The sequence below is a fragment of the Petaurus breviceps genome, unplaced genomic scaffold, assembly GCF_028583685.1.
Source record: "Petaurus breviceps papuanus isolate PSGF00001 unplaced genomic scaffold, PetGlider_PUasm1.0 90760, whole genome shotgun sequence".
Lineage (NCBI taxonomy): Eukaryota > Metazoa > Chordata > Mammalia > Diprotodontia > Petauridae > Petaurus > Petaurus breviceps.
The window spans coordinates 4304258-4327465 of NW_027187338.1; the positions used below are offsets into that span (position 1 = coordinate 4304258).

The 23208-nt window shown below is 41.9% G+C and overlaps 1 protein-coding gene across 1 annotated transcript in view; it reads right to left on the reverse strand.

Annotated features, from left to right (window-relative positions):
• Positions 1 to 23208, reverse strand: part of GRIK3 (glutamate ionotropic receptor kainate type subunit 3) — a 324566-nt gene that overhangs the window by 148310 nt on the left and 153048 nt on the right. Inside the window, exon 2 of the mRNA XM_069067957.1 lies at positions 1559 to 1735. Within this exon, the coding sequence (XP_068924058.1) occupies positions 1559 to 1735 (177 nt within the window). The remainder of the gene's footprint in view (positions 1 to 1558; positions 1736 to 23208) is intronic.

The following is a 23208-nucleotide window of genomic DNA, read 5'->3' on the forward strand; positions in this document are numbered from 1 at the left end:
TTTGGTTGACATGTCCCATAGTTTACTTGTATTGAGCTTGCAATTCTCTAAAATCTCCAGCCTTTTTTCATTGAAAGTGCTAACCACCCTTTCTTCAACTTGGATTTGTGAGGCTGATATTTTGAACATAAGCATAAGACTTTATATTCATTCTTATTAAATTTCACATTATTCAACTCTGTCCAGTGTTTCACCTTGTTCATATCCCTTTGGATCCTAACTCTGTCACTTGACATACTCCTAACATTAAACTATCACTTTCTGATTTGTGTAATCTTCAAAATTTTTATTAACATAACATCTGTACATTCACCCAGGTTATTAACAAAATTGTCTAAAAACATTGGGTTAAAAAAAAATCAAATATAGCACAATTCCCAGCACATCAAAGGGGATTAATAAATACTGGTTGACTAACTGGACAAATGATGTATTTCTGGGGTACCTCTTACAAGCTCACATCTATTTCTTCCTTGGGTCTGGTCATTCAGCTTCCTCTTATCCCTCTTTCCTCATCTCTTGTTATATTTTTCTCTTCCCTTTCTTCCTTTTCCCCTCTTGTCACTCACTTCTCCATCTATATTCTTTTCCCCATTCTCATACTTTCTTCCTTTCACTAGTCCCTTTCTTTTCTTCTCCTTCTATCTTTCCTTCTCTCTGAATTGGTACCCCAATAGTTTCTACTACTTTTTTCTCTCCCTCTTTCTTCTCCTCTCCTACTTCTCTCTTTCTTTCCCCTTCTTTTCCCTCTCCTCCTTTCCTTCTCTTGCCATTTTCTTCTCTGTCATTCCTCTTCCCTCTTACAACTTTTCCTCATCTATCTTTTTTCCTCCTCTTCTTTTCCCTTTCTTTTCCCAGTTTTTCCCTCAGCTTTTCCCTTTCTCTTTCTTTCACAATCTTGAGTCTCTTCTTAACCCCCTCTTCACCTTTCTTCCCCTCTTTTCCCCTCTCTTTTTCATTTTTCTATCATCTCTTTCCTTTCTTATCTCCCCCTTCACCTACTTTCTCTTTTTCACTTATCCCTCTTTTTCTTCTTCCTCTCTCTTCTTCTCCTTTCAATCTCTTTTTTTCCCTCTCTCTCCCTCTTCCATTTTTCTCTTTCTCTTAAATGCTACCCCCAACAGAACTGGAAATAAGTAAGTTTCTTAAGTCTTATGGAAACACCATGCACCTCCAACCCCATATTCTTAGCCATGATTTTTAAGACATTTAGGCGTGTTGAGGCTACAGGAAATCTTTCTTCCCAAGAAAAATCATCTCCCCTTCTACTTTCCTTTCCTTCTATTACATCTCTTTCTTCTTCTCCCTCTTTCTTATTACCTTCCCCTCTTTTCTTTGACCTCAATCTTCATCTCCCCTATTTCTATTTCCCTCTCTCAATTGCTTCCCTTAACAGAACTCAAATAAGTAGACTTCCTAATTCTGATGACAACACCAAAAATCTCCAATCCCTAACTCCATATTCTTTACCATGGTTCTAAGACCTTTAGGCAGTTAGGACTAGAGGAAATCCTTTCTCCCAGGAAGAGAATGATCAAGAAAGGGATTGCAAACTTACCTTTCTTAGTGGCTTCAAAGCTGTCATGGAAGTGTATCCTCTGAATATCATAGGTCAAGGTGGTATTGGGTAGCAAAGTCCTATTTCTGTTGATGATATTGGCAGAAAATCGGAAGGCTTGTTCCTCTGCATTCATGACCTGGGCATTGGGTCCATCTGCATACTCAAAGATTCCCCCTGTAATAAAGAGGCCTTAGAGTTAGCTAGCCTGAGAAACTCCTTTGTATTCCCCAGGCAGAAATCAAACCCATAGCACTCAGAGATCAGGGAGGGAGAAGCCATATTTAAATTCAGGTCTTCTTGACTCCAGGCCCACTAGTCTATCCACTGTACCACCTAGGGCAGGGACCATTTTCCTTTTGTTTTTGTACCTCTGGATCCTAGCCCAGATACTTAATAAATGCTTGTTGGACTAGAATGGATTGGGAGCCAACCTTCCCCAGAGAGGGGGCACCCACAGCTGTGGAAGCAGAACATGGTTATTATCACTAGTGTATAAGTGAGGGAACTGAGGACCTGACCAGGGAGGTGAGTTCCTGGGTAAAGAAAAGGCTGGTAGGTGATTGGGAAGAGAGGGTTGCTAGGAACAGCAGCTTAGTTCTTTGGTAGGAAGTCTAATCCGCTTCCTTTGCTCCTTACTCCATCTATAATAACTAGGTAGTGGGTTTTAAGTTTTGTAATAATAATAACAACTAGTATTTATATAATGCTTTAAGGTTGATAAAATACTTTAAAATGTTATCTCACTTTATTCACAACAGTCCTATAATATAAGTACTGTTATTATCCTTGTTTTATAGATGAGGAAATTGAGGCATCCAGATATTAAAGGTCTTGCCCAGGGTCACATAGCTAGTAAGTAGGTGAGGCTGGATTGGAACTCAGGTCTTCCTGACTTTCAAGTGCAGCCCTCTTACCTTCTGCTCCACCTACATATATTATACCTCATTTCACCCATATAACCATATTATAAGGTAAGTGTGAATTTTACAGATAAACTCAGAGTTAGAGAACATAAGTGATTTGACTAAGGTGACAGGGCTGGTTAAACGTGGGAAGCAGTTCTTTGTGACTCCTAATTCAGGACTAAATACAATGTAACTGGAGTCCTCAGTGGGGAGGAGTCTATCCTTGGAGTAGGAGTAAGAGGGAATGATCTCCAGGATCCCAGCTCCCAGCAAGTTTCTATCCTCTGGAAACATTCACATTCTGAATCAGAGGAGGTGAGGGGATCCATTAAGAGCAAGGACAGCTTCCCACAGCCCCTCCTCTGAACAAGCAATCTTAGAGAACCTCCAGAATATTATCCTTGTGAATGTGTGGCTCTGCCAAGGGGTCAGACCCTAGTTGGAGAGCAGCCTGATACAATCTCCTGTCTACACCAGCAGCTTTCCTTGGCAGAGAAGCTTTTAAAATTTATTGCCAACTGGGGACCCACTGTGGCATAGCTTCCTCTGGAATTCCTTGTTGTGTTGATACCTTCATCTGTTGACCACTAGCAATCACTTTTGCTTCTGGGTTATTTGTTGTACTGATTAGTGCTTTCTATTAATGAATAGCATCCCCTTTTCTGAATGGCTTGCTCTGTTGGTATACCCCTCCCTCTGGTGATGACCCTCATCCACTCTGCTGAATTACTCACTTCCCTAACATCTCTCTGTGTGTTGACATCTCCAAATCTCTAATTGATCTCACTTTACATACAGCAGGGAAGCTTTTTGAGAGAGGAACACTTAACAACTTAATAAATGCTTGTTGTTGATAATAATAAGACATACTTGCTGAGAGATGATGGAGGGAAAGGCATCTCTGCTTAAGTTGCTGCTGAGGGACAAGGGAGAGTAGAGTCCCGCCCCAAGCCAAAGAAATAGCTGGGGGCTGGGTTCCAGCATCTCCTGAGTCATACAAGCTTCTTTCTTGTCTTTGATCTGAGTTCCTGGAATATCCATCAGATCCATACTCAAAAATAAGCCCCAAAACATTCTCTAAAGTCAAGAGGAAATGACTCTTGAATGAGCTGTCATTTTTTATTTTCTATGCCTCTGTTCACCTCCATTAGTGTAATCAAAAACTAACCTTTGTCCCAAGGCCATGAACAGAAGTAGGCAGATCTAAAAAGTCCTTCGTGACATGAAAACACACAGGGGTTAAATATATTTGAGAGAGTTAAGACCTGGCAAGAGCTACAATTTGACTGAGTTCAGAGAGATCTTAGAGATCTAGTCCAATTCCTTCACTGAACAAATGGGGAAACTGAGGCCCAGAGACAAGAAGAAATCTGCCCAAGGTCACATAGCTCTTCATTGCCATAGCAGGGACTGGAACCCAAGATTTCCTTCCTTCTCAACCCAGGGTTGATTTTTCCCTCTAAAATACCATACTGTTAACAGGGAATCTTAATACAAGATGGGATTTTCTACATGTAAAGAACCCCACCATAGTTTTGTTCACACACAGAAAGGCAGCAGCTGCTCTGAGTGAGAATTCTTTTCCAGGTATGTCCTCTAAGCCACTGATCTTGGCTTCTCCTGGCTCCTTTCCTTCCTTCCCATACATTCTCCATGATCATTATTTAAAGAGGCTAATAAGTAGGTTGGCACAGTTGATTAATGCATAGTCTTAATCATGATTGCATAGTGTAATTGGCATTAATTTGAAGAGCTAGTTAATTATGAAAATAATTGTCATTGCTTTCAGCTTTAAAACAATGGCACCAAAGAGATGAGCCTCTGGGGTTGTTAAGGAAATTGAGGCCCAAGGATTGGGCCCACAAGGTACTAGGGGCATGAGCCACTGGAGAGGGTCTGTGTGGCCTGCAAAACCTTCAAGAGGATATAAAATGCCAGAGTTGGGAGATTCTCTAGAAAACAGAACCCAGAGATCTGGATGGAAGCTTAGAACAAAGTTATCATAGCTGGAATGGGCCTCAGTATGTACAGTATGTCATCACTAGAATGGATCTTGGAACATAGATTATAGAGTCAAAACTAGAGGAGAACTTGAAACAAAAAAATAAAGAATGCCAAAGCTAGAAGGCACCTAAGAACATAAGATGTAAGAGCTCAAGATGCCTTAGAACAAAGAACATAAACTGTCAGAAGTGGACGGCATGTCAGAATACAGGGAGTGGAAGATGACTTCTCAGTCAATGAATATTCAGTGCCTACTATGTGTTAAGCATAGTGCCAAGTTATAGGGACACAAAAAATGCAGAAGACAGTCCCTGCACTCAAGAAACTCACAATCTCCTGGGATTCTCTGGAATGGTATGAGACCAGAGGGATCTTTAGCACTGTCTGATCCAACTCAGTTATGTTACAGCAATTGCACCTGATCAGCAGTAATCCTATCACCATAGCCAGTGAAGAAGAGACAGATTCCCAGACTTGGGGAGTGAGTTCAAGAGGAGACACATTCCCAGACTTGGGGAGTGAGTTCAGGACCTTCTTGACCACCTCCCCTCATGCCACCCAGAGGTAGGACTGTGGGGGAGGATCATACTACGTTCACTAGCCCATAAAAGTTGAAAATGCCAAGGCTAAGACAGAAGCCTCCTCAGAGCTAATAATTCCTCTCTTATCTCCCCTTCCCTAAAATGTCTGTAGGCATCAAATCAGCCTGACCATCCCCATCCCACCTTTCCAGGTGGTGCAGTTAACAGAATTCTAGACCTGGAGTTAGGAAGACCTGAGTTTAAATTCAGCATCAGACACTTAGTAGCTGTGTGACCATGGATGAGTCACTTACCTTATGTCTATTTCAGTTTCCTCTACTCTAAAACGGGGACAATATTAGTGCCTACCTTCCCTGAGTTGTTGTGAGGATCAGATGAGCACAGTGTTTGTTACACATCAGCACTTAAAAATACTTGTTACCTATCTAACTACCCTGGTCAGCCCCAAGGTGCTTCTGGCTTTAGATCACAGTCACAGAATAGGAACAATTCCACTTAGCATATGGTTAATTCAGTCCTCAGGTCATGCTACAGTCAGGCTTGCTTCCTCTGAAACCCATCCTCCCCTTATGTCCTTGTAATTGCTATAAGGCTTTCTTCCAAGGCCTCTTGCTGCTCCTTTGCAAAGCATTATGGTCCCATTACTGGGGCCATAACATTATGCCTTAGTCTCTGATAACCACTACTGAAATACTGGAGTTTTTCCTGTCAAATGGGGCTTGGGGAAGAGAGAAGGGATGAGATGTGTGTAGTGGTGGTGGTGAAGATATACTTACAGCTTCCTTTAATACACCAAGTTTATTATCAGAAATATCTTTGGACCTGAATTACATCTTGCTCAGTCCAATCCTACAGTCATCACTGCCATCAGGCCCCATTTTACAGACCAGGAAGATGAGACCAAGAATGAGATTTGCTCAAAGTGTTAAACAGCTGGGTGAAGAAGCCAGGGTTTACTCCTAGGTCTCCTGATTGTCAGTAATGTGGTCCTATACCTTCTACCGAGCTCATTGCCCACCTTGGAGAGGCTGGCCCAGACGCTGTTCTGTGACTCTCACCAAAACGAAGTTTCTCTTCTCCAGACCTCTCTTCATTTATCACAGAGTACTTCCTTTGGGGCACCAAAGTTTTTCATCTTCCTATTCCCCTCACCCAGAACAGTGTCTTCCCCCTAGTAGGTGCTTACTAAAAGTGTCAAATATGAATTTATTGAATGTAATATTCCCAACATTTTGTAGACTCCAGCACTGGGCCTTACACATAACACATAATTAATAGCTAGCATCAATCTATCACTTTCCTGCCTGCCATGTCATCATGAGATCTTATTTATGGCCCCCCATCCCCCTCATCTCCTTTCATTGGAAGCTCAGACTTCTTCCCTAGTTCTTCAGGTCTGATGAGTGAACTTGTGACTTATCTTATTGGGGATAAGCCTCCATACCACCTCCTAGAGGAAACTGAAGCCTTTGGATTCGATGACGCCTAATGACCTCTTCTGGCCCCAACTTTGGGGTCCTTCTTAAATAAGGGGATACAGTTACTACATCTAAAAACATACACATTGTTCTGTCCCCATAGTCTCCATTTTCTCTGTCAAGGGGAGGAAGGTATCTTTCCTTATAAATTGGGTATTACCCATGGATTCAGGAAGAATTAGATTTAAATTCCACCCCCAATACTTACTAGTGTGTGACCCTGGGATTTAACCTCTGTGCCTTATGAGTTTCCTCATCTGCAAAATGGGAAAGCTGAGTTCCATGGCTTATAAAGTCCCTTCCTGTTTTAAATCTGTGGCCCTACAGCCCTACTGTTCTCTGGTTCCTTAAGCACCTACTATGTGTCAGGAAATATGCTAAGCACTGGGGATACAAAGATAAAAGCAAAATATGCCCTCAAGGAAACTTACATTCTAAAGAAGGGAGACCTATTCCTATTCTCCAAGACCAGAACTGTTTATTACAACTGCAGATATGAGATCTTGAGAAGAGGAAATCAACAGAGCTGAGGGACTAACAATATGTAGGGGATGGTGATGAAGGAGAGGGAGGAGTCAGAGGTGACCCTGAGATTCGGAGCCTGAGTGATTGATTACTAGAGACAGGGAAGCCAGGAGGAGGAGCCTGCTTGGGTGATGTGAGAGGTATAAGGAGTCCTCATTTTCTCATCCCTGTGGGACAGCTCTCAATTGACCCCATGGGCTCCCCTTGTGTTGTTTTAATTGATCTGCCGTATGTCAAGTTTTGTCTGTACAACACAGGGACATGCAAGTCAAATATTTCTCTATCGACCTAGGCCAGAGGATCTCTGGCAGCTTGGCTTACTACCAGAGGCCCAGAAAAGGCAGGGGGGGGGGGGGGAAGTGTCATTCTGCTGGGGAAGTGGGTGATCAGAACACCAGAGGAATGATACCTCAGTGTTCCTGCCTCCTTCCTAATCTCCTCTGCCTTCTCCCTCCCCTTGTGGTTAACTGTGAAGCTGACAGAAGGGGAGTGAGGGGGCTGACTGGGAAAAAAAACAAGCTGATAGATCAATGAGACTGTCTGCAAAACAGGTCCCATTGCTCTCATCTCAAAGACCAGCCAAGACATCACAATATGTGTGTGTGTGTATTTTTTATTTGTTTTCAGTCAAAGAGTTTAATATCCACCAGCAGAAACCGAGGAAATGGCCAAGGATGGAGGGGAATTTGAGATCCGGGAAAGGGCTTAATAACAGCTTTTCTCACTACAGGCTGTAAGGTTCATGAAATAAACACAGTAGTACCCTAAGAAAGGTGTGGCAAGAGTCTTTCCTGAGACACATCCTAGCATTCAGAAAGGATGGGAGTCAGACATGGGTCTGAATTCTGCCTCAGCCACTTCTGAATCTCAGAGCGGGGGTGAAGAAAGCCCTCTACAAGCTTTGGCAATGGGCAATTGTTACCCTTGTTTTGCAGAGGCCTTTGTTGGACCTCGATTTCCTCAGCTATAAAATTGGATTATATGGCCTCTAAGGTCTTCTTTGAGCTCTTTGGCCAGTGCTTAGAAGAGTGCCTAGCACAGAGTAGATGCTTAATAAATGGTTGCTGATTTATGCGTTGTTTGACTGATTGATAATGTTGTCACTGCAATAGAATAAAAACTTCCTGAAGGTGAGACTATTTCATTTGTATTTGTACCCCTAGTGACTGGCACATAGTAAGAGCTGGAAAAGTGCTTGTTGATTGATTAATTGATTATGACTTAAAGTCCAGATCTTTTTTTGCCATGCAGCTGCTACCTTTCAAATAGTGAATGTTAAAACAGAATCTGAGAATGTCTAGTTAAGATGGACTTCAGATATCATCTGATCCAGGAATACTAAATGTGGGGTCCAGGGACCCCCAAGGGGTTTAAGGATCCATTTCAGGGAGTCTGTAACTTGGATGAGGGGAATTACATCTTTATTTCAATAAAATTGGCTTCCTTTGAGTTCTATGTATTTTATTTTATACATTTAAATACATATTTCTGTGTTTAAAAGATCCATAGATCTTACCAGAATGCCTGAGGGATCCATCCCATCAAACAATTGTTAAAAAGCCTTGGTCTAGTCCAACCTGTACTTGAACGAGAATCCCCCCTATGAAAATAACATACCCAAGAAATGGTCATCCATTTGAGTTCATTTCAATCCAACAAGAAACAATTGATAATAATATCTGGCAATTGTGTAGCACTTCAAGGCTTGCAAAGTGTAAGCCCTTTGAAGACATGGGCCATCCCAATTTTGAATTTGTATCTCTGGTAGTTAGCACAGTTCTTGGAACATTGTAGACATTTAACAAATGTTAATTGAAGGGTAGATGTAAAATTATTTAAGTTTCACAATAACCCTGAGAGGTGACATTATTTTCCCTCTTCCTTATTTTACAGATGAAGAAACTGAGGCTTAGAGAGATTATGTGAATGAAATAGCTAGGTGACACAATGGATATAACTTTGGGACTAGAATCAGGAAGACCTGGGTTCAAATCCTCCCTCAGCTACTTCTTAGTTGTGTGAACCTGGTCAAGTCACTTAATCTTTACCTTAGTTTCCTTATCTGTAAAATGAGGATAATAATAGTACCTACTTCCCAGGGTTGTTGAGAGATAAAATATTCATAAAGTGTTTTTCAAACCTTAAAGTACTATATAAATATTAGTTATTATTAAGTGACTTATTCATCATAACACAGTTATCAGAGGCAGAATATTAACCAAGGTTTTCTTGATTTCAGGTTCAATGCTCTTCATTAAAGTTCATTACTCCTAGATGCAAATCACTGGGCTAGGTGCAGAGTAGATAGCAACAAAATAAGAAATATTCCATGCCCTCAAAGAGTTCATACTATACTGGACTAATAGAGAAACATATAAACAAATAAGGATATGCATATTCAATTAAAGAGGAGTGAGAGAGTGCTAACAAATAAAGAGATCCATTTGTCAGTCAAAGTGAATTTATTAAGCATCGACTTTCTGCCAGACACTGCATTAAGCCCTGGGGAAACAATGAAAGAAAGAAAGGAAGGAAGGAGGGAGAGAGAGAGAGAGAGAGAGAGAGAGAGAGAGAGAGAGAGAGAGAGAGAGAGAGAGAGAGAGAGAGAGAGAAAGGAAAAGGAAAAAGAAAAGTACCTTTTCTTAAGGGACTTACAATCTAATTCAGGAGAAAGCATGAAAACAACTATGTACAAACAAGATATATACAAGATAAATTGGAAACAATTTCCAGAAGGGAAGCACTGAAATTAGGACTAGGAAAGGCTTCTTTGAAGAAGATAAGACTTAAACGGAAATATAAAGGAATCCAGTGAAGCCAGGAGGTGGAGATGAGGAGGGAGAGTGTTCCAAACAGGAGAAAGATTTCCAGACTATCTGGCACACAAGTTGAGCCTTGAAGAAGCCAGAGATTTTATGAGGTAGAGATTAGTAGGGAGAACATTCCAGGTATAATGGGCAGCCTGTGTAAAGGTAGAGAGGAGGAAGATAAGAGTGCCAAGTTTGAAGAATAGCAAGTAGACTCTCGTTGGGCTGGAATGTAGGGGGCATAAAAAGGGGCAATATTCAACAAATATGGAAAGGATCCAGATTATAAAGGATTTTAAGCTCTAGATTGAGAAATTCATATTTTGTCCCAGGAATAACAAACCACCACTGAAGATTCTTGTGTAGGAGTATGCCATAGTCATACAAACTGCTTGAAGACCTCCAGGGAAGGAGATGCCACTACCTCCTGCGGCAGGTGATTCCGTTTTTGAATAGTTCTAGTTAATGTGAGGAAGACTGGAGACCATCATTTTACAGATAGGGAAACTGATACTTGGTGAAATAAAGCAACTTGCCCAAGGGCACATATTGAGTGACAGTGAAGAGCAAGGATTTTAATCTACATTTTTTGGACTCCCAGGTCATTATTCTTTTCTCAACACTATACTGCCAAGCTAATGTACACTTCAAACTGTTTCCATCAAAAAAAAAAAAGAGAAAAGGATCAATTTCTTTCTCACCTTCTCTATGATGCCCCACGAACCATCATAGCCCAGGCTGGATGTCCACATTGAATAAATCTTCTGCCTGCTGCAGCTGCTACTGGGTCACTAGTGAGTACAGAGAGAGTCTCATGCCTAGCTAATGGGGCTAAGCTGATGGGGAGGGGCTATTCTCTGGGCGGCAAATTTATGACAAGCAAGAGTAAGAAGCTGGGCTCATTAGCAAACTTCAGAAACAGGGAAGACACAGTGTTGACTTGATGAATAATAATGCTAACACTGGCAGCCTGGCAGCCTGAGCTTACAGGGCTCAGGCAGCAGTAGGTCAAAGCTCGGGGGTATTTCTGAGATCCTGGAAGAGAGAGGATGTGGACTGGGGGAAACCAGGGCGTAGGCCATGAACAAAGTGGAGCCCCTCCCCCTCTTCCTCACTGCCCCATCTTCCTGTATTTTAAATACCAATTGCTATGCAGGTTAAATACTTATTCAGCTGCTGCATTTTAGCTTAAAAGCCAGCTAATTGATCTCTGGAGATCCTGAGAGAGCATTCCAGAAAGGGCCTTAATTAGAATCAACTTCTCGTTCTTTTTTCTTATCATTTTTTTAAAATAAAGAAAATACAATTGAAATGACAGGGTCCCTGGAATCAAGCAGCAAATGTGCATGTTATTTGTAAGGGAGAAGCAAAATTATTTGTGATTCTCTAGTAAGGAGTTCGGCCTCACCATGCGTCCAAATACCTTGCTAGTGACAACACTCACAGGTGGGAGCTGTCCAAGGTAGGAATCCTTACAGCCTGATCTCAGAAAGGCTACCCTCTTACAGCCAGAACCTCCAACAGGTAGATTCTCTCACAAATGGGATTTCTTGCAGGGACAATAATATCTCAGAAGTGGGAGCTCTCCCATGAAACTTGTTCACAGGCAGGATACTCACAAGTTCATCGGCCTCCTATTTCATCATCAGTCTTTAATAGAGTCCAAGACCCTCAGAGCTGGAAGTGACTTAAGATGTCATCCTCCAAGCTCCTTCCCAGTGGAGAAATCATCTCTATAATATTGTTGACAGGGGCCATTCAAGTTATACATCCCATGACAGGGAAATCACTTCCACTTGAGACAATCCATTCCTTTGGTGAACAGATCTGATTATCAAGAATATATTCTTTCCATCAAGCTGAAATTGGCCTCTTTGTAGTTTTTGATATGGTCAGAAGAGCAAGGAATTGATTTGTAGATATAGGGCAGAGGTTTGGATCTGAGCTCTGCCCCTTGTTCAGAGTTCCCTCAATGTGGGATTTGGGGTTAGTTGCCATACCCCTCTAGACCTCACATTCCACCACACCACACTGCCAATCACAACTCCTAGATAGGAAGCAGCAAGAAGGTATGGAGATCACACTTTAAGTCAGGGGTTCTTAACATTTTTGTGTCATGATTGGGGAGGGGGTGGTGGTGAGGAAGAGCAAGCATTTATTAAATGTCCCAGGCAGTGTGCTAAGTGCTTTACAAATATTATCTCATTTGATCTCCACAACAACCCTGTGAGGTAGGTGCTATTATTATCTTCATTTTACAATTGAGGAAATTGAGGCAAACAGCAATAAAGTGACTTATCCAGGAGCACATATCTAGTAAGGGTCTGAGATGGATTTGAACTCAGGTCTTCCTTATTCTAGGTTTAGTACTCTATCCACTGAGGACACCTAGCTGCCTCTTTGTCATTTAGGGGAAGCCTATGGATTCCTTCTCGGAATCATATTTTTAAATGCACAAAGCATATAGATAGTTACAAAGAAAACTAATTACATTGAAATATGATTATCAAAATATATTTTTTAAAATTTGTGGTCCTCAAGCTCTGTTCTAGCTGCAAGAGCCAAAGGAGATACACTTGGAAGGGGAAACAATTGGCCAGGTTCATTTGTAAAACAAAGGGGGAGCAAGCAGTTTCAGATACAATCTTATTTTGTGTTCTACTTTGCATATGGAAATGATCATGGCTTGGGTTGTTTTTGGTTTGGGTATTTTATTTTTGTGCTTGTTAAGTTCAGAATAAAACTAAATTTAAGAAAAAACCCAAAGAGGTCAGAATGAATGTTCTCTAGTTCATCTCCTTCATATTCCTATGAATGTTCCTGATTTCTCCTTGTTCTGTGCTCTAGAATCAAGCAGAACAAGTCTAATCTCTCTTCTATACGACTCCAAAGGACTTGTGATTTATTTTCTATATCCATTTTGTATCTACTTATCTGGGATCATGTGTCTTCCCCCTATAGAATCTAAGTTTCTTGAGGACAGAGACTGTCACTTTTTTCTTTCTATCTCTAGCAGCTAGCACAGGACCTGTAGCTTAATAAGCACTTAATAATAAATGCTTATTGAATTGAATGGTTGAATGCCATCCTTCAAATATCTAATGAGAATCATTGTGTTGGCCACTAACCCTTCTCATCTTTTCTAGCTCTTGTAAATGACCCTCCTGTGGCATAGTCTTCAATCTTCTCACTATTCTGGATATGTTAGAGCTTAATAATGGCCCTCCTTAAATATGCCCCTAGAAGTTGATACAATGCCCCAGGTAAGATCTGAGCAGGTGATCTTTGCTCCCCAAATCAGTCCCCAGCAGTTGGCCCAAGTCACCCTCCCTATGAACATCCTTGTGTTTCCTCTCTCCCTTCACCAAGCAGATTCTGTGCCCCAGCTCAAGGTAGCTTATTGACAGCTTATACATGACAGTATCTCGGTTGTTGACAGGATGCACCTGGGCAGTTGTTTAGCCATTTCATTGGAGGAAGGGATGAGGTGGAAAATTTGACTGCTCTTGAATGAAGACCTGTCCACTTCTTTTGAAAAAGATGTCACTTAAGTGAGCACATAACTTCCAAAGAGACATAGGTGAAAGGGAAAGGAGAAGATAGGTTATCTACACATCTGCTCCATCTGATCAGCCAAATCTGTCATGTTGAAGCTTGGAGTGACATGGATTCTAGTCCAGGACTTTGCCACTAATTCATCATGTGATCAGGGGTGAGGATGAGTAGGAGAGGTTGAACTAGATTAGATATTTTTTAACCTGAGGTCCACAGCCTTGATCCATGGATAGATTTCAGAAGGTCCATGAACTTGGATGGAACACACACACATGTATATGTGTATATACATATACATATACATATATATATATATATATATATATATATATATATATATATCCAAGAGCCTTTGATTTCTTTTGTAATCTTGCATATTTTATGCATTTATAAACATTATTCTGAGAGGGGTCCAAAGGCTTCACCAGAATGCCAGAGGGTCCAGGAAACAAACCAACACAAGGTTAAGAACTTCCTGCTCTGATGTTCTACAAAAGCTCAAGACTGGAGATATAGAGATTTGTGTTAGAGTCCCAACTATGCAAACAACTGATTCTATGTCCCGAAGTAAGTTCCTTCCCCCCCTACAGCCCTTCCTAGCACTGATGGTCTAAGTAGGAACTGTGAGTCTGATTCTAAAATGTAACAGATAGATTCCCCCTTGTGTTCCCATGTAGCCAGGCTGGGGAGGGAGCACTGGTCTAGTCCCCACTGAAGAAGGTGGCTAAGATTGCATTGGGCCTCCTTAAGTACCCTCTGAACTAGGAACAATAATTCATTTAGCAGGACAAAGAACAGCACAGTTGAAGGAGTGATGAACTAAAGAGTCAGAAAACCTGGGTTCCAACTCCAGCTCTACTCCTTATTAGACATGTATTTAGGTCAGTTATTTTCCCTCTCTCAGCCTCAGTTTTGTCATAAATAAAATGGGAATAAGGATCCATGGGCTTGGGGTGGCCAGGTAGCACAGCGAGTAAGAGCACCGGCTCCAGTGTTGAGAAGACCTGGAGATCGAATCCCAGGCTCAGACACTTAGCACCCACCCAGAAACACCTGGCCATGTAACCTTGAGCAAGTTACTTAACCCCGATTGCTTTAAAAAAAAAAAAAAAAGGATCCATGGGCTTGTTGTGAGAATTAAATGAGATAATGCAATAAAGTGCTGTTTAATCTTAAATCATCACAAATACATGAGATATTAATATGCCCTGGCCCCTTTTGCCTGAGATTTTCCCCCTCCCCCAACTCCAGTACAAGGACCCAGCTGCTTTGCCTGGTAAATAAGGGAAGGCCAGTGGTTGGTGGTAAAAGAAGGCTCCATTTCTCAATGGGACCAATTTGTGAGTTTCCAGCAGAAGCTTAGCCCATCTTTTCCCTGCTCAGCCTCTTCTCTCGCCTTCTCACACACACTCACGCTGTGAGGATCCTGAAGGCGGCAGAAGAGGTGGAAATTATTGCTAACAGGTCCTGCTGCCAGGCCCCTATTGCTACTGGCTGGGAAAGGAGAAGCAAATCGCTTAGCCATCAGAGAGGCCAGAGGAAGAAGGTAGATCTTGTTCCTTGCCAAATGGGTAGAGCCAGGAGAGGGACTAGGAGCTAAGAAGAAGCCTCTCTTATAGACAAGAGTGGGCTCTTCCACCCACGATCCCCCAGTCCTCACTCTCTTCTCACATACTTCACGCATGACAGACAGCAGAGAAATGACAAAGGCCTATGTTAACCTAAGCTTATCTCCATGGTGGGAATCACAAACCTCCCATTTTCTTACCTTTGAGTTGATCTAGCCCAAAGCTAAACCCCTCCCCAAATCAAGCCACAGATCAGACTCTCTAGGGTCTTCCACACTCTGGTAGGAGGTTAAATAAGATACATGAATTTTCTCATGGGCACTGCCCCCATCCTGAACCATCCAGGGCACTGGGGGCAGCAAATCCAACTCAGATCTCTCTCCTCTGCTTGTCCTATCCCTGTTTGCACTAATGACATTGTGGACTGTCAGAACTTAGGGAGCTCTGAGAGATCATAGGTTCATGTACAGAGAATTAAAGGAACCTCAGAGAGCATCTCGTCCAACCCTTTCATTTTACAGGTAAAAAAACTGAGGGACATGTTAAGTGACTTGGCTAAAGTCACAAAGATAGTAACAGGCAGGATTTGAAACCAGACCCTCTAAATCCAAATCCACCATTCTTTCCACTCCACCAAGCTGCCTTTCACTTTAGTGAAGATCCCTTAAGGGGAAACTGAAACTCACAGAAGGTTATATAGCAAGCTAAGACTTTAACACAGATCTCTGCCTTCCAGGCAAGGGCTATTTCCCTTTTGCCCCATACTGCTTTTCAGAGTCCTTCTGGATGCTGCTGCCTTCGTTCACTCCAGGAACTTGTTCCCAATAGTCATTGAGTTCAGCTCAATAGGAGGTAGGCACATAGAATTCGTTCCTAGGGGTTTTGATTTGATTTGGCCGTTGGACCATAGCACCAAGCTAACAGTGTGTGTGAGGTGTGGAGTAGTCATTTGGTTAACAAGCATTCATTGAATAATATTAGGTGTAGTATGGAGAGAAGAGAAGAAACAAGGGGCATAGAAGACATTATCTCTCTTCAAAGGGAATCCCAAGCTTTGCTAGTTTGGAATCTTGGAGCTCATTTAGTCCAACCTCCATATTTTATAATTGAGTCCCTTTACCTCAGCCTCGGTTTCTACAACAAGTTAAATGAAGATTAGATGATTTCTACAGCTTCTTTCAGCTCTAAATATTATCCCAGGAAGAGATATAGCACTAAGGCATAATAATAATTATTATAATTCACTTTAATCTTTAATAGTACAAATATTTCTCCTCCATTATCTTATTTGATCTGCATAACAACCTTATGAGGGATGCAGGGTAGTGATTATTATCCCTATTTCACAGATGAGGGAAATTGAGTTTTAGGGTGGATAATAGCCATAGTCACATAGCTAGTAAACGCTTGAGCTGGATTTGAACCCACACTCCTCTCACTCCCTCTCCATTGAACCGAAGAGGGAAGTGACTTAAGAACAATTGCAGGAGCCCTTTCTAAAACATGGGCTAGAGGCACCCCCCCAAAGGAGGTCAGTGATAAAAAGAAAAGAGCCCCTCTGGTGTGCATCAATGTACTCCTAGAGGCTCTTTTGTGGTAGAAAAGGACTGGAAGCAATTCCCCATTAAATGGAGAATAGCTAAAGCAGTGGCGGTACACGAATGAAAAGGAAAATCCAGACGGAAGGAAATGATTAGTACAATGAATACAGAGATGCATAGGAAGACTTACAGGAATTGATACAATGGGAGGAAAGCAGAGCCAGGAAAACCATATACATAATTGTTACACTGATGAAATTAGCAAGAGAAACAGCGAAGTAATCAGAATCAAGTGCTATGAAATTGGGCCCAGAGCATGAGAAGGCAACTCCACTCCCTTGCAGAGGTAGAGCACTGTGGATGTGAGACACTGAGTATTATGTTAGACGTTGGGGATGTATTGGGTGGTTTTGTGGAACTGTTTTGTCCCCACCCTCACCTCTTTATTCTTTGTTATAAAGATGGCTCTCTAAGAGAGGGGCAGGAAGGGAAAAGTAATATAAAAACAAAAAACAGTAATAAATTTTTTAATGTGTTGAACCCTCTGAACTCTCAGTTTTCCTGAACATATATCTAATGACTCATGCCCAAATTCAGTCAGTGAAGAAGAGAGGCTCAATGTTGTAAAAGGGAGTTAGAAAGTTGAATAGCTGAATCCTGAATGAGTTTTAGGACATTCCAACCCCAGCCCAGTTCCATGACCTATGTCTTTTAGACCTGTAAAATAATATGGACCTGGTCTTCCCTTCTGGATTATTACATCCATTTAGACATTTTTTTTTTCCGAAGAGCACTGATAAATTAGAGAGAATCCAGAGAAAGGTAGCCAGGATGGTTAAGAGCCTCTAATGCATCATATAAAAATCATCTAAAGGAACTGGGGATGGTTAGCCTGGAGAAGAGAAGGCTTTTGAGGGGTATGAGAATTGTTTTAAGTGTTTCACTGGCTATCATGTAGAAGAGAGATTACATACATATTTTGCTTTTGGGTGGAGATTGCAAAGAGGAAATTTGGATTTGATGTCAGAAGATCCCATAGAGGATTGGGATGATTTTGAAGGCAATGTGTCCCCCTTCATGGTGGGTCAAGTGAAATCTAGATCTCTATTTACTGAGTATGATGTAAAAGGGATTCTTGTTCCATTATGGGTTGGACTAGATGGGCCTCTGAGGTCCCTCCTCACTATGAGATTCTATGATTTCCTTTTGGAACTCAGATACCAAATTTCAGGATGATCTGGCTTTATCTACAGCCTGGCATCTAAGAGTATGGACCAATGATGAAGGTGAATTTCCTTCTCTGGGGCTAGCTCTGTCTGGGAATCAATAACCTGCCTCCCAGGTCCTGAAGATGTAGCATCTAGGGAAGGCTCCCACTGTTTTCTGTAACTAACATTCCAGAGGTAGGTAACAAAGAAACTTCATTACTTGTAGCCTGAAGGAATAGGGGAGAAGAAAAGGGAATTTCTTAATAGTTGGGATTCTTAACAAAGTCAGGAGACTCACCTCCTTTTAGGTATTTACAAATAGTATAGGTATTAAGTGAGGGGCAGGTAAAACTCCTGCTGAGAAGCCTGAGGTTCCCTTGAGGAATCTGATAGGTAAACTAGAAGACCACAGAGATCAGCCCCCTCGCTTTACATGTGGAGGAACTGAGGCCCAGGGTGGAATGAAGTTGCTCAAGGTTAAACAGCAAGTTAAATACTCACAAGCAGTAAATTGACAGAAGTGACAAAAGATAGATATAATCAGTCTTGGAGGGACTACAGTAAGGTAGGCACAACAATACGTTGTTGATGGAACTGTGATTTTGGCCCAGTCACTCTGGAAAGCAATTTGGAATTATGTGGAAAGCAAGTGACTAAAATTCTTATACCTGTTGATACAGGGGTCTCACTACTGGGCATATACCCTGAGGAGGTAAAAGAAAGAAATGCCTTATATACCAAAATATTCATAGCATTTTTATTTATTTATTTTAAGCAATTGGGGTCAAGTAACTTGCTCAAGGTTACACAGCCAGTTATTTCTGGGTGTGGTGCTAAGTATCTGAGCCCAGATTTGATCCCCAGGTCATCCCAACACTGGGGCTGGTGCTCTTACTTGCTTAGCCACCTGGCCACCCCTAAGCAGTTGGGGTTAAGTAACTTGCTCAAGGTTACATGGCCAGGTGTTTCTGGGTGGGTGCTAAGTGTCTGAGGCCGGATTTGATCCCCAGGTCATTCCGACACTGGAGCCAGTGCTCTTACTCGCTGTGCTACCTGGCTGCCCCCATAGCATTTTTTTTATGGTAGCAAAGAACTAGAAACAAAGTAAAGGCCATTCACTGGTGAGTAGATAAATAAAGTGTTGCATATGAATGCAATGGAATATTACTGGGCTGTAAAAAATGATGAGTATGATAAACACAGAGTAGCATTTTATATAAACTGATGTAAAAAGAAGCAAGTAGGATCGGGAAAGCAATATGCACAATGACTACAGCAATGTAAATAGAATGAACAGCTATAAAAAAGAAACTAAACATTGTGAAATTACAATGACCAAGAAGTTTGACCAGCGAGAAGAGTTGAGAAAATGTGTCTCCCTCCCTTCTTTGTATAAATGGGAGACTATGGGTATGGTACATCATACACACTCGACTTGGTTAATGAGTTGGTTGATTATTCTGATCTGATTTCTTTCTCTTTTTAAATTTTTGGATACAAGGAACAGTTCACTTGGGGGCGGGGTGGGGGGGACAACAGGGAGGGGATGTAACCAGAAATGAAGGTGATGTAAAATAAGTCACATCAATTTTTACAACTAGGTGCTGAAGATTCTTAATCTATTTGAAACCTTAAGATTGGCTCCATCCTACAAGGGCCACAGGTTTATTTAGCATGGGAACACAGGGGATGAAAAGAAACCTTGGAAACTGTTTAGACTAACCTCTTCATTTTACAGATGAGGAAAATGAACAGAGAAGTTATATGACCAGCTCACAGTCACACAATAAATGACAGGTCTGATTTCAAATCCAGCAATTATTCATAATATCTGCATCTGGAAGGACCTCAGGAGTCATCTAGTACAATGCCCTCATTTTATAGAAAGGACCTGGAGAGGTCAGGCAATGTCTCTTGTCCAAGCTTTTACAGTGACGGAGTGGTGGGACCAAGATTTGAACTCAGGTCTTATGAATCTTATTTCAGCACCCTTTCTTCTGCCCTATGTTGCCTCCTGTCCACTTATGGGTTTTTCTAGAACCCAGAACTAGCTGGAAAAATGTTGATCAAAGGCAAGGACCAGGGGCTTGGTCGGGACTGTTGGGAGTGCATTGGCCAGGAGGAACTGTCAGGCATATTCAGTTCCCTGCTGTGGAGTCTCCATTAAACATGCAGCTTCTCATCCCATTCCCAGTGTGAGGGCGCCCAAGCACAGGAGGCCCCATTCCTCTCCAACAGGTAAGCTGTTCAACAGATGAGCAGCCTTGTGGCAAAGAAATGCGTTATTAATGTTTCTGGTTAAATTAACTGATTAAAACCACCCCAGGTAAAAATCAGCTCTTTGCCGACAGCAAATGAGGAATTAATGGAATAAGCCTGCGTCTCTTTAATGAAACACAGATAGGGGCTGCCTGAGAAGGTGCGCTCTCTACAGCAGGAGCCTCCTATTAGTGATGTTGGGTCCATCTGCTAAAGGGGTGTCTGCTGATTGCAGCCTGGGGAGAGATATGGGACAGGAGAAGTTTCCAAGTTTCCTCTAGGACCCAGGTGACCTTGAGAGTCCTCATCTGAGCCCTGCTCTACCTGGGAGTCCGTTGTAGTGATCAGAATCTTTCCATACTGCTAGGCCCTGCTTAATTAATTGTTAATAAACATTTATTAAGCATATACATTGTGCCAGGTACTGTTCTAAGTGCTGGGGAGACACAGAAAGGAGGAAAAAGCCAGCCTCTGTTCTCAAAGAACTCACAATCTAATGGGGGAGACAATATGGAAGCAATTATGTACAAACAAGATATAGAAAGAATAAATTGGAGATAATGAACAAAACATTAAGGGAGATTAGGAAAGTCTTCTTGTAATCGGGGTGATTTTAGCTGGAACTTGAAGGAAGTCAGGAGGTGGAGATGAGGAGAGAGTATTCTAGGCATGGGGAACAGCCAGAGAAAATGCCTGGAGTCAGAAAATGGAGCTTCTTGTGTGAGGAACAGCAAACAGGCTAGTGGCAAAGGATGTCATGGGCATGGGGAGGATGGTAAGGTACAAGAAAACTAGAAAAGCAATGAAAGGTCTTTAATGCCAAGCAGAGGATTTCCTATTTGATCCTGGAGGCATTAGGGAGCTATTGAAGTTTATTGGGTAATATGGTTAGAACTCAAGAAGATTGATTTGATAGCTGAGTGAAGAAGAGAAAAGAGTGGGGAGGACTTGAGGAAGGAAAAAAAAACCTAGGAGACTTATTACAAACGAGGTGTGGAGTAATGAGAACTTACACCTGAGGGTTGGCAGTGTTAGAGGAGAGAAAGAGAAATCTAGGAAAGATATTAAGAAAGCAGAATTAGTAGAACTTGGCAACAGAATGGTTATGGGGGATGAGAGTGAGGATGACACCTAGGTTTTAAGTCTTCATGATTGGAAGGATGATGAAGGTGTTCTAAGCAATAATAGGGAAGTCAGAGAGATTAGGGTTTGGGAGAAAAGATAATGAGTTCCATTTTATACCTATTGGATTTAAGAAGTCTAGGGGACATCTGATTTGAGATGCACAATAATTGTGCAGTTGGAGATACAAGACTGGAAGCCAGCAGAAAAGTTAGGGTTGGATCAGATTTGAGAATCATCAGCATAGGGATGATAATTGATCAACTTATGAGATCTCTAAGTGAAATAGTACTTAGGGGGAAGAGAAGAGGGCCCAGAAAAGAGCCTTGTGTGATGACCATAGTTAGTGGGCATGACTTGGATAAAGATTCAGCAAGGGAGACTGAGGAGTGGCCAGGTAAATGGTAGAAGGACAGCTGGGAGAGAGTAGGGTTATTAAAAAACACTTAGAATAGGGAAAATGGGCTGAATGGGGAAGGACAAAGACAGTGCCTACCTTCAGAGACTTCCCACAGCATCTTCCCTCTGAGATTACCTTCCATCTACTCTTTTTAACTCTTATATGCAGAATTGTCTCCTCCATTAAAATGTGAGTGAATTCCTTGAGATCAGGAACTGTTTTTGCCCTAGAACTTAGCATAATGCCTCAAATATAGTAAGCACTCACTAAATTCATCCTGGCTGACAGATACTTTGACAAAGGATAAAGCACAGATAGCAAAATGGAAATACTGAAACAGGGTGTTGTGGACTGAGAGTCAGGAGATCTGGTTTCTAGTCCTAGATCTGCCACGAATGTGCTGACTGGAGCAAGCCTCTTCCCCTCTCCAGTTTTCACTTTCCTCATCTGTCAAATGAAAGAGCTGAACTAAAAGACCTCTGAAAACTCTTAGATATTGGGGTACTTACATCACATCCAGGTCTAAGACACTTTGGTGCTGGCAGTGAGGATGAATACTTGATTGGGATGGGAAATTAGGAAGTACTTCTCATCAATCTGGAATGGGTTTTTGGAGGAGGTTGAGTAATCATGGTGCATTGTTGCACTTCTAACAATATGGTTTTGTATGGGGGGGAAGGAGAAGAAAGAGGGAATAAATTGTCCAAACAATCATGTAACTAAGCCTGGGCTTCTTTTTGGTTGGAAAACCCTGATCAAACCACAGCCCCAAAAGTTAACTTATCCTCCCCTCTTCCGTCCCTCCTCCCCTCCTTCCATCTTCCATCTCTTCCCCTCCTATTCTGGCCAGTCTTCCTGTGCTGGAAAGCTTTTTTCACCATCACTGATACAAATGTTTGGACCTCAAAGTGAGAATTTGAAAGACATATTGTGTCCTGCAGAATTGTTTCTATTTCTCTCCCAGCTTCCCTGTGGAGAAGGGGCAGGGGAGAAATGAAAAAGAGACAGAGAGCCCCAATGCTCAGTCCTTGCTACTTGCCAATTGCCCACATTACAGGCCAAGGGGCCCAAATACAGCCCTTATTTGCCTCTGGGGAGCAGGTGAGGATGAAGAAGGGAGGAAGAGAATGGCATAATCCCAAAGCTTCCTAATAATTTATCAGCACTGGCAGTGGTGGGGAGTTCCCAGGTCAGTGCTAATATCATTAGTTGTTTACTCTGCAAAAGTTCACACTTCTGAAGGCCTTGCTCTATCTGTTGGAAACACACTACACAGACAGCTCACAGCCCTGCCAACTCTGCTCCCCAGACAGGGGAAAAGCAAATATTTAGTGCACACATGAACACACACACATTCTCTCTCACAGATGTACAAACAGAGAAACAAACACATAGATGTTGACAGACACACACATAGACACAGGTATAGACAGCTGTGATCACAGATACAACATGAGACATGAACATATGCAGGCAAATATACAGATAGATAAATACAGGGAGACACAGAGGAATAGACATACAAAGAGAAAAACAGGCATAAACAGACACATAAACACAACACAAAAAGACACCAACACAGTCAGATATACATGCAAAGGCAGAATAACCAAAGAACAGTAGTGGGTGGGCAGCTTTCCCCACATCCTTTCCCTGGACCAGCCATTTAGGCTCCACTTCAATTCCAAAATACTCTAGGGGAGCGTAATCTCTTATCAAAATTCAGACTCAGA